We start from the raw sequence: 15,081 nt of genomic DNA on the forward strand, positions 1-15,081 counted from the left end.
TGCACATTGTCCTTAAGAGATGCACGACCCACACAGTCTAGTTCATTTACAAGATTCAGAAACCCAGATCAACTCTAAAAACACATAAACTCCCATGATTATGAAAATAGATATACTTACAATTTTAATACACTATATTTAAAAAAGCTTGATGGCACAATGTTACATATTTTAAGCAGATAGCAGAGGTTTCAACTAATCAAAAACTTCACTCACCCGTTTAGATCTAACATCGCTGGTCAAAGTGAGAGATTCTTCAGAGGTATTTTTATTCCCTGCTTTCAGTAGATCAGGGGAAGGAACTACGAGTTTTAGATAGGTCTCCTTTTTGGCTTCATGTATCAAAGACAAAGGTTTCACATTAGGAACCAATCCCGTAGACTGTATTACACTTGTGTGTTTGTTCACAGATTCCTCCTTCGCCTGAGAGCTTTGAAAAATAAACGGAAGCTGCTGTGACAAAACCTGAGGCTGCTTCTGCTGGGACTGGAATGATGAGTGAGTCTGGGAATCAGACACAAGAGGTATCTGCTGGTGTATTCTTTTTTCTTGAGACTTTTCCTGTGATTTCTGTCCATCGGTTTTCGTATCTGATACACTACTATGCATTAGCACCTGCAAAATATTTATTTTTTGACTGCTCATTACAGAAGTTAAAGGTCCTTTTATAAAGGCTAAACATATGATCAGTCTCCATGAAACAATTACACTAGTCTTGGCAGATGATGAACAATTAATAATTTTAATCAGTCCCATAATATACTTATTGTTCATTTTCAGTTTTTTCCCCCAGACAGTTTCAGTATGTGATGACAACGTTTACTAGAGAAGGAGTACACGGATGTTCCTAAATGTATTTCTGTTCTACTACTAGGGAAAAGTAGCCACTCTACTAGGAAAAAAGCAACAGTCAAAGCAATATCCACAATGATGTATTTTCAATTCACTACCTGCAGACAGTACTCAATTTCTTTGTCGTTCCTACTTTATAACAAAAACAACAGTCTACCCGTTAACCTGTCTAACTGTAAACCCCTAGCCTGTAAAGAACAGCAATACACAGACATGCATGCATACAAAAGAACCAAAAAACCCCTTCCAGAAACCCCACAAACAGAAAACCCTGAAGTAAACCTAAAGAGTATTCTTAGCATTTATTCATGTGCAGTTAAATAATTGTTGACTATCTGTTCACAGACATGAGCAGGTCAACTTGTCACAAACAGCTTGCAGCAACAAGACTGTGGGCAGCAGAGCGAGGTGTTATACCTTGTTCTTGCTTTTGTGATGTGCTTCATTTTCAGAATCAGATTCATCATCCTCACTCTCTTCAGCACTCTGGTCCTCCTCCTCCTCCTCCTCTTCATCCTCCTCTAGGTCATCAGAGTCACTACTACTTACACCTTCACTTGAGGTGTCTGAAGAGGAGCCTGAATCACTGTCGCTGTTACTAGAGCTTTCCACTGCTTTTTTTCTGGGCTTCTACCGGGAAGATGAATTCTTTGTTAATGCTTCAGTTTAAATCTGTTATATAATCTTATTATTACATATAATCTTTGAAACAAGGCAGAGTAAGACTTTGGAGTAAAGTGATCTGCAATGCTTAAAGAGAAAGTGCTTCACAAGATGAAAAAAATTAAAAATTTGTCACAAAGTTCCACTGAAGTCTTTTTCTGACCACTGTCGACATCACTACATCACAAAGCAAAATGCCAAATTTAGGCCTAGAACACTGACCCAGAATTAGGGTCTAGTAAACCTCCACAGAATGTGCCAATTCCAAAAACTGCCTACCCAAAACGCGTATTGCAAATTAGCCCAGAAAGAATAACAAATATTAGGTTTATCAAAGCTCCAGTGACACATTCATTTAACTACTTTCAGTATAAGGTGCGCAGCAATGTACAGTTTTTAGGACTGAAAAGAATATGTTAATAGTTTCTGGAATTTGCTCCTGAAAAATGGACCAAAATCTGCTGAAATACTGTGACAACTACATTATATTGAAATTTACTCTCTAGATTTTCATCAACTGTAAAAACAGTTTGATATCAGCCTTTTTCATTTTTCCTACAACTAAATAAATATTTTAACGATTTTTTTAGAAACCATCCTCAAAAAGAAATTACAACTAAAGAGATGACTGAAGAAATCAGAAGATAAGTACTAAAAAAAACTAAAACCCTGAAGAAAAGAACCTTTAGAAAAATATATTAAAAGGTTTTAAAATAAGACATGCTTTTAAGAAGAGGCAAGAGTTTAACTTCAAAATCTAAAAGCATAACATCATTTGTACAAAGCCCAGTTTTAATAATCATAATCATCCTCATGCTGGAGTTCTCATTTAGAGTAGTTTCTGTGTTTTGACACAAAAGGTTGTTCAAATCATTACATTGACAAATACCAATTATCTCATAAAAAGTCTCAGAGGAAAAGAAGTTATGGACATCAGCATACCAAGTAAGATTAGGAACAACAAACTCCGTATCAGTATGAAAAAATTTACTACAGGAACTTAGGAAACACACAACCTGACATTTATCTGTATGAGACAGAGGACTTAGAAGTTAAGATGCAGAACACAACATTCTTAAGAAAGGTACTTGCACATCGAGTCCATCCTTTCACAGCATCTCAGTATTTAGTCAAGTAAAACTGGAGCTTGAAATCAGTGCCTGCATCAAGAAATCTATTAACAGTACCAAATTTATACTTAAAGATTAGAGGTAACACAAAGGAAAAGGAGAAGATAACAATGCTAAGAAACATCCTGACAGAAATTTGGGGGGGGGGGGGGGTAGGGGGATGGTAAACCAAAACTATAAACAAACAAAAACAAAACTGCAAACAAACAATGGCCAAAAAAATACAAAATTTTATTAATAAAGCAAAGAGTCAAAATATACCTTCTGAGAAAGTATTTAAGAGATATTAAAAGAGTCATTTCTTTGGTATTCTGCCTAGCTATAGTAATAGCCAGAAATACAAAAACACCATCTGGAGAAAGCTTTACCTCTGCACCACAGAAAAAAAATAAGCTAAAATTTGCATGTAGATACCCAGGGTAAAAGCAGAATTTTAGAAAGAGCCACTTTTAGCATTTGAGCCTGAAAAAAGTCAGATTTCTCAAACACCTTTGATTACCATCATACTTTCAAAGGCTGTCAACTGTTGAACACAAAGAATGTTTTGAGGGAAAATATTCTTAACAATTTCCCTACTGTCCATATATTAAACACTGTATACCACTACACAATTATAAGTAACCATTTCAGTGCTAACCCCTGTTTTTATGCAGATACATCAAGTACCAGCTGTCCTTTGAAAATGCCAACCTCTCACTTCAAAGATGCAGACTTGGTAGCTGAATGTAGCTCAGTAACAGAAAGAAAGCAAGAGGCCCAATTCACTCACAAAACAAAAATAAATAAGTGTAAAGAAAGAAACATATTATAGCCTAGATGGCTATCAGTAGAGAATTACTCCTTAGCTTCTATTCGGACAGTAATCACCTCCCCAGTACAGCATTTTCTGTGTTTTGCTTCCATAGTTTTCATTCCAAGAGTAGCAAAGTACTTAGAGTGTTTAGGTCAATATATCAGGTTTACTAAGTCACTGAGATTGCTCATGTCTTTCATATTGGATGGCTAAGATTATTGCTGAAACACAGCCGTTAATAATAGTTCTTTCCTCTGATAAATAGGAAATTACTTCCAGAGCAGCATTTTTAATGCCTAAAAGTTTTCTTTTTTTTATAAGGTACATGAAAACCTAATTAAATTCACAGAAAGAATCAATAATGTAATAACAGTAATACCAACATATGCGTGTATATATATATATATATATATACACACTGTAATATGATAATATTAGATATTGGTATTAAAAATTACTTTTTAAAAAATTAGATAATTTTTTAAAACAAGGTGTTGGACACAGCTATTAACTTATGATCTAGTGAAATTAGCACTAACATTAACTTTCCGTTCATAAGTATGAAAAAAACCCCCCTCAAACAATTAAAAAATTTCAAAAGCCAATACACACAAAAAATCCCTACAGATATAAGGGTATAGATCTTGCTCTAGTAAATCAGAAGAACCCAAAACATTTTTTACTCAGAAGGAACACTGAAAAATGCTCCTGTGTGCAAAACACTTATCAGGTCTTTTTTTTTGTCTGAATCTTCAGTTTCTTTCTGTGTATTTACCTTATCTTTGATTTTGTCAGCCCTGGTGTCCAACAGCTGAACTTTGCTTTGCTCCTGGTTGTATTTTCGTCCTCCAGCTCCTGAGGTTACAGTTTTCACTGCTCCTGCCGATGTTGTAATGCTAGTGGAGAGCACAGATGTGCTGAGAGCTGAGACTGCAGTGGTACTATTACCATTCAGTGATCCATTTATACCTAAAGATGACAGATTTACAAAGCCACATTTAAAATAAACCTGAAGTTAACACATAATTTCTTTGAGATGCCCTAGTCATGCTAACATTCCATAGTCATGTAACAAGATCCTAGACTACTTACAAATTACTCACCATACATACTAAGATTTGCCATCAAAGTGTCATTCTGATTTGGAGTTACGTCAGTTTAATCATACAAAGCACCCATGATTTAAAGGCCAAACACATACTTGGTATGTACCACCCTTACCTAACAGAACCAATTTTCATAGAACTGTTTAGGAATGGGAAGAACAAGGAAAGTAAAACTCGAATTCCACATCTTCCTGCATGTGCAGAAGTTCAATATGATTATTTCCTGACAACTTCAGCCATTACCTTTTTCTTTATTGCTCCGACTACTTTTTCCTGTAGCTCTTGAGTGGAATGAAGCAGAATCATGATTCTGTGCAGGAGGAGCAAACAGTGTGGGAATTCCCAAGAGTGGTGGGAAAAAAGCTGCCCCAGGATGAGAGTGCGTGTCTGCTGTTCGCCACCATTCTGAACCGCAAAGGAAACAAAAACAAACTTCAGTTGTTCTAATACTATATTTAAGTATTCCAGCAGGCATATTGCTGTGCATAATCCAGAGCACACTTACTAAACCAAGAAGAAGAAACATTTAGGAAGTTCTCAATGACATACATTTCCTGCAGCAACTCTGGTCTTAAGTCATTAAAGCCATTCTGATAAAAACTGCAATGCAATTTTATTTAAACACATCCTGAAAATTAATACTTAATAGAAAGCTATATGACACTGATCTCCCCAAAATCAAACTGCTAGTCTTATAAACTGAATCAGTATTCACAGATCACCCTTTAACACTATCTCAGCACTCTTCCTACATCAGAACTACAAAATAACACAACAGCTTTCAGTCACCTCTGCAATCTGAGTCTTGCAATCCTCCAAGACCTCTACCAGAAAACCACATCTGAAGCTGTTCCCTATGAAAAGACCTATTCAATAGAGGAACTGCTGGCTACCCAACAGTAACTCAACAGCCACTGCGAGAGGTTTCTATCCTTGAGCTTGAAACTGCATTGCAAAAAAAGCAGCCTCTATTTCTTTTTCCTGTAACAACCCTATTCAAATGCCCTAGTTTCAACTGGTGATCCTGCTTCTAACTTCAGTATGAGTAATGCCATCTCTCAGACTGGCAGGTTGGCAAACAAGATGAAAATGAGACGCAATAAAGAGGTGTCCTGGTTCCAGCCAGGACATGGTTAATTTCTGAAGTAGCTGGGAGGGGGCATGGCCAGGACTCAAAGGTTATTCAAATAAATCTGCTATCATTGGCAGGGGAAAGGGACTTTCTTCCAGGAAGAAGGGCTCTCTTCCCAGTTGGCACACCATGGCAGAGGTCAGGAATTGTCTATTGTTGGGAAGGGGGGGGCTCTATTTGAATAGCTTGTTTCTTATACCTTCTCTCAGTACTGCTGCTGCTAATATTTGTTTTCTTATATCATCTCTGTTTCCAGTAAACTGATCTTATTTCGACCTGCAACCTCTGCCTTTTGTGCCTCCAATTCTCCTCTCCAGACCTCTTCAGGGGCAAGGGTGGTGGTGAGGGGCAGGGGAGAAGTGAGCAGCAATGTAATCTCAGTGGGAGCACTAAAGCTAATGAACCAGACTGTAAAAATTACAGGTAAAATGTAAGCATAGCTGGAGCTGTGCTTACCTTAAACAATAGGGAGACTGAAGCTAATACAGAAAAGAAAATATGTGAAAAGGAAAACGAACAGGGGAAGTGACCAGAAAAAAGTAAATAGAGAAGTTACTTGAGCTACTACACACCGGGAAGGTTGGGGAAGGGCAGCACAGAAGAGAGCAGGCACAGTACAGCAAGTCAGCATGTATTCATAGGGTAGGACAAGATAAGAATACACAGCAAAGATGACAGACAAAAATCAAAGGCCTAGAAATTCTGTAATCCTGGTAGAGGAAATCTCACAGGAGTTTCAGAACTAACCTTCAGCTTTATAGATAGCCCGAACACAAGTAAGAAAACAGATCACGGAATTCTGAGATTGTAAAAGCATACATAACCAGAAAAACAATTTTTCTCTCCCCACTGGAGAGAAAAAGCAGGAAAAGACTGACATCAAAGAACATTAAATTCATTTGCCCCATCCGTCAATATACAGAGCATCACATCAAAAAGAACAGCATGAGAAAGGCCAAGCATTCCCTGTTTTCCAGGAGACTCCCATTACCAAAAAAGGCCTTTGCACAACGACCATGATTCTGGTGGATTTCTGTACACAAACCATTAACTTGTTTGTTAATCCTACTTCTCCCTCTACATGTTTTAAACATTATTGCTGTGTTTGTGTATGTAAGGAATAATTCTGAAATTAATTCCTGACTGCGGTAACTCACCCTATTAGGTGTCAGGAGTGCAAGGGCATTCACTAGGAATTTTCATTTATTAGCAACTACAAGGCAACACAATGGGAATACTACACACAGTGCAGGGAAATTCCTCACTGATTTCAGATTTCTGTCTCAGGTGCCTTTTTCCCCCTCCTCCAAGACAAGAAGAGATCTGCACTACACTGATGCTAATTATTGCATGTGATGTATGGAGTACTTCTCTAAACTTCTGGCATGAGTTTAGAAGAATCGTGTTTCAGGTCTGCATTTGCTGAATTTAATTCAAATGGCTTTAACATCACTTTGTAAATTATCACCAAAAAAGACCCAAAAAACAGCCATAACCAACCCAAACCCCATTTGTGCATCTTCTTCCACAATGCTTCTCTCTCACAGACCACAATGGTGATTCTTAATCATGCTGATGAGCAACATTGCATTGCAAAGTTTCAGAATACTCTGAAAACCTTCCAAACACAAAGAACCTTTGAGACTGTTCAACTTTCTTCATCATACAGAAAATGTAGCTAACTGAACACTATACTACACACTATTATGGCCTTGAAAAAAGACATACTAAGTGTGCTTTCTGAGCCATTGCCTAATGTATCTAGGAAAGAGAAGCCATCCATTTTAAAATATGCATTTGAACACATGGAAGAAATAAAATACAGACAAAAAAATGGTAGAAGTTTTGTAATACTAAACTGAACTGTAATGACATCTCCCTTCTTTCTTATCTGATGAAAATACTAACAGTCTGCTTAGCAATTAATTCTAGTATTTCCCTAATTTTCCTCTTTTAGTGTTTGCTCTCCAAGTTACTAACTTACGTTAAACATGCTCCACATAGCCAAATTTCTTATTATATCTCACTCCTTAACATTCTTCACTTACTTTCAAATAGGTTAAATATTTTTGAGCACAGTTTTTGAAATTCTACTAACCACTGCAGAGATAAATGATTAAAAGCATTATTCCAAAGGGCAACATACATTTCAACAAGGCTGGTCTCTTAGTAACAAAGAATGACTTTGTGCATTTATCTACACAATTTTAAAATACTTCTGGATCTCATTAAAGAGAAATAGGGAACTCCAAAAACTGAATTTATTTTTGATTTGACAAAAACAGCTTCTGGTATGAGGAAAAAAATAATTCTGTTTAATTATTTAATAAACAGTTAATGAACATCCCTTTTTTGAAAAATTAAGGACCTTCCTGTTCTCATAACATCAAAACAAGACATCTTAAACACTGAATTATGGTTTTACCTTGAGAAAAAGCTATTGATTTATATTCTTCCAAAATTGCTAACATTCTCATGAGGGCAAACCTCTTTCCAGAAGCAATTTACTTTTCCAATGCACCTTATTTTCAGCAATGGATGAATAAAAAGAAAGTAAATAAAATATCTGTTTACTCGATTAGAATGCCTTACTTATTCAGGCACTAGTGCAAATTAACCAATTAAACTAACAGTATGTGATATATGCCACAATGGTTTCACACAGGTGCTTTGTCTTTTTGACCTGGGAATATGGCAAAATAATTTACTTGTATTTTAATATCCCTGGTAAAACATACAGACTCCCAGTCCTAACTCACCATGTATCACTGGCACCTGACAGAGTATGCAAGTAAGTTTATTGCAGAGACTACTTAATAGACTCGACTGCTGCAAAGAAAATATGGAGATGAATTGGGCTAAAATGAACCTCTTTAATCTCATGCATTAAGAAGCACTACCTTCTCATTGTAAGAATAATTGTTCATTCTGAAAAAAATATTTTATTAGATTCTAGAAAAATGCATTTTTAAATTTGAAGTCAATTATCTGCTTGACAGGCATTGTTGGCTTTTTAAAATATCACAGGAGTGAAGAAGGCCTCAGTTTAGAACTGGCTAGTATACAGTCTATCTTGGCTACAGAGTATCTTGTAAATTCAGGACACACCATAGGTCATTCATGGGAAAACAGTTTTCAGCTGGCTGGCAGCATAAACACTTCAGTGGAACCTTTTCAGAGTGGATACAACACTAACCGCAGCACACTGTGTGTCAGCAGAGAAACAGACACACTCATAATAAAACTGATGGAACAGCACTGATAGTAAACTACATTCCAGCTTGGTTTTGGGAAGACAAAGCGTCCTTGAAAAATTATGGATGTTCTTAAACATCACAGGCAGCCAGGCAAACAACCTGATCATCAAAAAAAATTAATGCTGATAATTGCCATCAGTCTTTTTAACTATTAGCTATCAGACAGAAATTAAACCTTTTTTTAAATAAAAGACGAGAATAGAATTTTTAAAAGGCTTTTAGTAAAGAACCACCTGTGTTTTTTAAAGAAGAATAAAATCAACAGTTTAGCATCTTTATTACACTATTCATCTACTACTGTCTTACTGTATTTTGGCAGACCAAATACATACCCTACAAATGCACAGAACATTAACAGGAGATACAGAATTACATGATGTAATACGTAGACAGCAAAAGCAGCAAGGAGAGCTAAATGAGTCACAGAAATCCTCAGGTTAGGACTGTACATGCATAGCCAGGCAGAAATTAACTCCTGCTACATTCTAGGAACCACTACAGAAAACCATTTCAAGTGGGCTAATGAATATAGACAAAATAAATCTCTTGGAGATTAATTTTTAGTGGGGTATGGAAAAATCAAAGAATTTGTAATTTATTCCAGAAGAGTTTTAGTTAAGAATTTTCTGGCTGATTTTAGAGAAATTAAAATAAATGGTTGAGACATAACTCTAGATCTGCAGACATTCTGGTTTCAGCTTCTTAGGGCAGCTGCAAATGAACAAATGCAGGATGGAGTTGGGGACGTGGAATCTACTCCTTACTTATTATCAAGTTGTATTGGTTTGGAGAATATACTTTTGCTCACTCTGCTGCAAGAACAGAGCTTTTTCTGAAAATGGGATTACCATGAATTTAAACTGAAAAAACATCCTATTTACCATGCATCATGTAAGAATCGGGCTAACAGAAACAACCTTCTCGAGAAAAAGATCCATATTCCAAAAGTTAAGTGAGAAACAGCAGGGAAGAGCTCGCCATTTCCTGTTCTGTGGCATATGTACACATCATTCAGCTGAAATAGTAGTTTCAATCACAAAAATTAGATTCTTGCATGGGGAAATCTTCCACATATATTTCTGATTCAAGGTAAGATATTTCACTCCAGTCAAGATTATCCAAGACTGTGACATTGTGACTATTTCAAGCTCGCTTAGAAGAAACTATTCCTCCAAATGTAAAACTGCAGTATGGGCTGGGCTTAAATGCTGAGAACATGATGCATGTTAAAGAAGCTGATTATTACAACTCAATCTGAAAGCGGGACAGAGTTTGCTAGATGAAGCCTTATCCGGTCCTCGGTTTCAAGGCAGCCTTACAAACAGAAGGTTTTTATACATTTTAAATAGGCAATTTAAAATTAATTTCATTCCTTCAGTAAGTAAGTACTACGCAAAATGTATTCACAGCAAATGAATGTCACTTGGCAAAACCAAAAAACCTCAAACATTTTTACTGGATGCATCTGTGCAACCTTATTACATTTGAGTTGTAATAATAATTACAAGTGCTGACAAACACTAAAATCACATTGTAATATAGACTGGAGTAATTTTTACCACATGTGTTGATGGTGGAGCTCAGTGTCGCAGCTCCACCTTTCGATACTTCTGAAGTTACCGATGGTGTTGAAGATGCTGGAGTGGAAGCAGCTGCAGCAGAGGAGACTGATGATGACGTTAACCGCTCTCCAGACTCCATATCTGGAAGAAAGAAGATAAACATCTGTCTTCTACGGCAGCAAATGAAACCACAAGGGACTATGGGATTGTCTGTGCTAACTGCATCTCAGGATCTGCACTGGATTCTTCAGAGGTTCCTGTGAGACCTTCGCATGACAGGTATATCCCATTAACAGCACCCATCTGCCAGGGAACTCAGCAGAGCTGCATGCAGCACTATGGCAATTTGGTACTGCTGTTTGGAGTTGCACCACATTTCAACTTGAGGGTCTCTACCCTATGCTCAGGAGCTCCATTTCAGCTCAGGCTGGAGCCCTTGGCCCTTGCCAGAGCCAGCCCACCACTCTGTGCCCCTGCATCTTGGCTACATCCCATGTTCTACCTTCCCTCTAGGACAGCGTCAGCTCCCATCTTCTGCTACTTCTCATCTGACAACGGGATGGGCACTGGGCCCGACAGATTCCACTGCTCTGTCTAACCCTGTGACCAGCACTGCTCAGACTGCGCAGAACCATGCCAGAGTTGGGAAAGCCCTGCCTGCGTAATCCTCAACTGCCATCTTATACCTTCTCACATAGCAACCCTGCTCTTTGCTGCTCCCTGAAAGACAACTTTAAAGAACCTGTAGTGCATGCCGAAACATCCATATGTAGACTCTTAATTTAAGGAAAGACCCAGCAATTATGGTGAGACAGTATAATTACAAGAACTCCTGTAAATTGCTATGGGTTTGTGGTGGTGGTGGTGTTGTTTCCTGGTGTATTTTTTATACAAAATAAGACATTTTTATCTGTATCATAAATTGCCTAAACCAAAAAGTCACCAGACTTATTTCACTGAAGAAGCATGTGTACTTTGAGAAAAACAGACAGTAATATTATTATTAATAACAACAGAAAAAGTGTTTGGACAATCCTCTCAGGCACATGGTGCGGCTCTTGGGGATGATCTTGTGCAGGGCCAAGAGTTAGGCTCAATGATCTTTGTGGATCCCTTCCAACTCAGCATATTATGTTATTCTGTGAGGTAGTTTCTCAAATACTTAAGAAGTGCAGCCAAGCTAATGATGTCTTTGCACAGTGGTAGCAACATCAGCAGACTGTCTGACTTGATCTACCAGAGCAGCAGTTGATGGTGAGTCAGGATCGCAGTGTAAATAAAGTGGGGAAAAAATTTCAAAGTCCTTGTATTATCAAAAATGCCAAGAGACTACGCACATTGAACTCTTAACTGGGAAACTTCCGAGAAACCTGTTCCTGTTGTGGAGTCTCCCTCACGGACAAAGGCAACACTATTTCTCAGGTTTATGCCTGAAATTTGAGGAGGATAAGTACTGAATGTAAATCAAACAACTGGTATAAAATCTCATTCCTCGTACTTATAAATCAGAATGCCAAGTACATAAGAAAATAACACTTTTCCAAATTCTATTTTAAACAATTTAGAAAACTGATACGGTAAACAGCACTTCTGATCCAAAGCTGTATTAAACTCTGACTTCCCAAATGCACACTTGGAAAGACAGCATCAAACCTGTTGTCTGCTTCCCCAGAAAGTAGATCCTTGGTTTGTGTCAGCCAGTAAAAATGAATATTAAAAAAACACAGCAAATACCAAAATAAAATCAATGGAGAAACATAAAGTATTGTGAAGATACACTGTGCCCATTTTAACTAAACTGTTCATTCCTTGTCACTAACAGTTTTTATACACTGCCATTTCTATGCACAGGGAAAGTCTCCAGGCTTTGCAAGCTAGCAGAACAAAGCATGCTACTTTGGGAAAGTGAAAACTGTTAACACAGGAGGTACAGTCTGTCATACAGAACTGCCTACGCTTTGTACCAACTGTGAACAGCCACTCCACCCTCAACATCACCTAAAGATTTCACTACTTGTATTCTTTACAGACCAATTTATCACCAATTGTCTTCACACATGCAGAAAGCAAACACAGAACAACCAGCTACTTACACTGATATGGCACCAAAAACGGTATCTACTACTACAGTGAATATTAGGGGTGTTACCTTCTCCTTCAGAACGATAGTAGAAATAACAAAACTACTTCACAAAATTTATGAAGGAAAAATACTATTAAACAATTTATTTTTTTCATTCAGGACTCCTAAATTCATACTGGTCTCCAGTTAAACCCTCTTCATCCACAGTTAAAGAATACCCCGTTCATTTTTAGCAATCTGTGGCTATAATCAATCAAATGGGCTAATTAGTGGAGGCAGGTCACTGGAGAAAACTGCATATAGTGTTTATTACATATATATACACCCATTAACCTTTACAACTACTCTGAAGGATAATAATTTACAAAAACCTCGTTCCTAAGGGACTGTGGTTTTAGTTTACATCTACGGACTTTAGTCCACAGCATTTTCAAACACCTAGTAAAAAGATTTACTATGTTTAGTACATAGATATCAAAAGACACAAATTATTGTGACAAAGTACTTTTTTTACTCCCTATGCATGACGGAACTTACTTGAGGCCAACAAGCATTCCTTGCACAAATAAAAATTTGTTGTATTTTGGTATTGTTTTAATTATGGCTACAGCAAAGTCACTATATTTACAGAGAGCATAAGGGAAATTAGAAACAATTCAAAATGGTATTATTACAGTACTTCCTTGCAAAAGGAAAAGTACTTCTAAGCTTTAACACACTCCATCATTCGAAATTCAGGATTGAAACTTCATATTTTACGTTTTCTCACAAAAAGATCCAGAACTCTCAAATTTCTAAAAAAAAAAAAAAGAAACTGTAAATCCATATGTGATAATAAAACACCAAAATAAGTCTTTACCATAGAGTCACAGAATCCAACCTAAATGGGTGGAAAAGATCTTCAAGATAATCGAAGTCCAACCTGTGCCTGACCCCCATCTTGTCACTCAGACCAGAGCATTGAGCGCCACATCCAGTCGTGCCTGGAACACCTCCAGGGATGGGCACTCCAAACCTCCCTGGGATGCCCCTTTCAGTGCCTGACCACCCTTTCCATGATGAAATTCCTCTGATGTCCACCCTGACCTCCCCTGGCCCAGCCTGAGGCCGTTCCCCCTGCTCCTGTCCCTGCTCCCTGGGAGCAGACCCGTCCCCCCACCTGGCAGTTCCGCCCTCCTGGCAGGGAGTTGCAGAGAGAAAGAAGGCTCCCAGGAGTCTCCTTTTCTCCAGGCTGAGCCCTCCCTCAGCTGCTCCTGGTGCTCCAGCCCCTTCTCCAGCTCTGTTTCAGTCTCCAGACTTGCTCCAGCCCCACAGTGTCTTCCTTTTTGTGACAGACCCAGAACCGGGCACAGCACCCGAGTTGCCTCAGCAGTGCCAACTAGATTTCATTGCCCTGGTCCTGCTGGGGCTGATACAAACCAGGTGCCCTTGGCCATCTTGCCCACTTGGGCACATGTACAGCCACTTTCACCAGCAGCCCCAAGGCCTTTTCCAGCTTGCCGACCACTCTGCCCCAAGCCTGGAGCACTGCAGGGGATTGTTGTGATCCACATGCAGGACTCAGCACTTACTGAACTTCAGTTAGCTGCCCTTGGCCCATCAACCCAGCCTGTCCAGATCCCTCTGCACAGCCTTCCTAACCTTCCTCCCTGCCAGCAGATCAACAATCCCACTCAGCTTGGTGTCATCAGCAAATTTACTGAGGGTGCCCTCAAACCTCTCATCCCGACCATTGATAAAGATATTGAACAGGACTGGCCCCAGTGCTAAGCCCTGGGGACACCATTGGTGACCAAGCCCTGGAAGTAATTCCATTCACTACCCACCCTCTGGGCCTGGCCATACAGACAGTTCTTAACCCAGCAAAGAGCGCACCTTTCTGAGCCATGGGCTGCCTGTTCCTCCAGGAGAATGTTGTGGGGACAGTATCAAAGGCTTTGCTGAAGTCCAGGCAGACACATCCACAGCCTTCCCCTAACTCACTGGCAGGTCACCTGGTCACAAAAGGAGATCAGGTTGGTCAGACACAAACTGCCTTTCCTAAACCCCTGCTGGCTGGGTCTGCTCCCCTGGTTATCCTGTGTGTGTCATGCGACCACACCCCCCCCCCCCCCCCGATCATCCACTCCATCACTTTCCTGGGGACTCAGGTCATGAGTTCCTGACATGGCCTGGAGCTCCTCACATGTGAGCACCTAAAGTATTTTATAATAAGCATGGCTAAGAACCACCTACAAGAAATCCATGTTTGAATCATAAATAAGAAGATATCCTTGGCACATCAATGCTTTTTTAATGCAGAAAAGTAAATATAGCTATACTTGCAAGCTTTTAACCAACAAAAGCCATCTGTATGATGAAGTAAGAACTGGGAGAACAGTAATAAGCAGCCCTTTTAAGGCTACCCTCTCTTTCTCACTCCCACCCTCCTCCTTTTATTTCAGTTTGCAGGGGTCTGGAAAGTGTTTTTGAGAGGGTGCCTTTTCAAATTTTAATTTAGCTG

At 38.8% G+C, this 15,081-nt stretch overlaps 1 protein-coding gene across 1 annotated transcript in view; it reads right to left on the reverse strand.

Annotated features, from left to right (window-relative positions):
- BAZ2B (bromodomain adjacent to zinc finger domain 2B) overlaps positions 1–14,461 on the reverse strand; it is a 63,361-nt gene extending 48,900 nt beyond the window's left edge. Inside the window, exons 1-6 of the mRNA XM_062498006.1 lie at positions 14,454–14,461; positions 10,493–10,636; positions 4,788–4,949; positions 4,214–4,407; positions 1,270–1,482; positions 217–615 (exon numbers count right to left, since the gene is read on the reverse strand). Coding sequence (XP_062353990.1) covers positions 217–615; positions 1,270–1,482; positions 4,214–4,407; positions 4,788–4,949; positions 10,493–10,634 — 1,110 coding nt within the window. The 5' untranslated portion in view covers positions 10,635–10,636; positions 14,454–14,461. The remainder of the gene's footprint in view (positions 1–216; positions 616–1,269; positions 1,483–4,213; positions 4,408–4,787; positions 4,950–10,492; positions 10,637–14,453) is intronic.
- Between the last annotated feature and the right edge of the window lie 620 nt (positions 14,462–15,081).

The sequence above is a fragment of the Cinclus cinclus genome, chromosome 9, assembly GCF_963662255.1.
Source record: "Cinclus cinclus chromosome 9, bCinCin1.1, whole genome shotgun sequence".
Classification (NCBI taxonomy): Eukaryota; Metazoa; Chordata; class Aves; order Passeriformes; family Cinclidae; genus Cinclus; species Cinclus cinclus.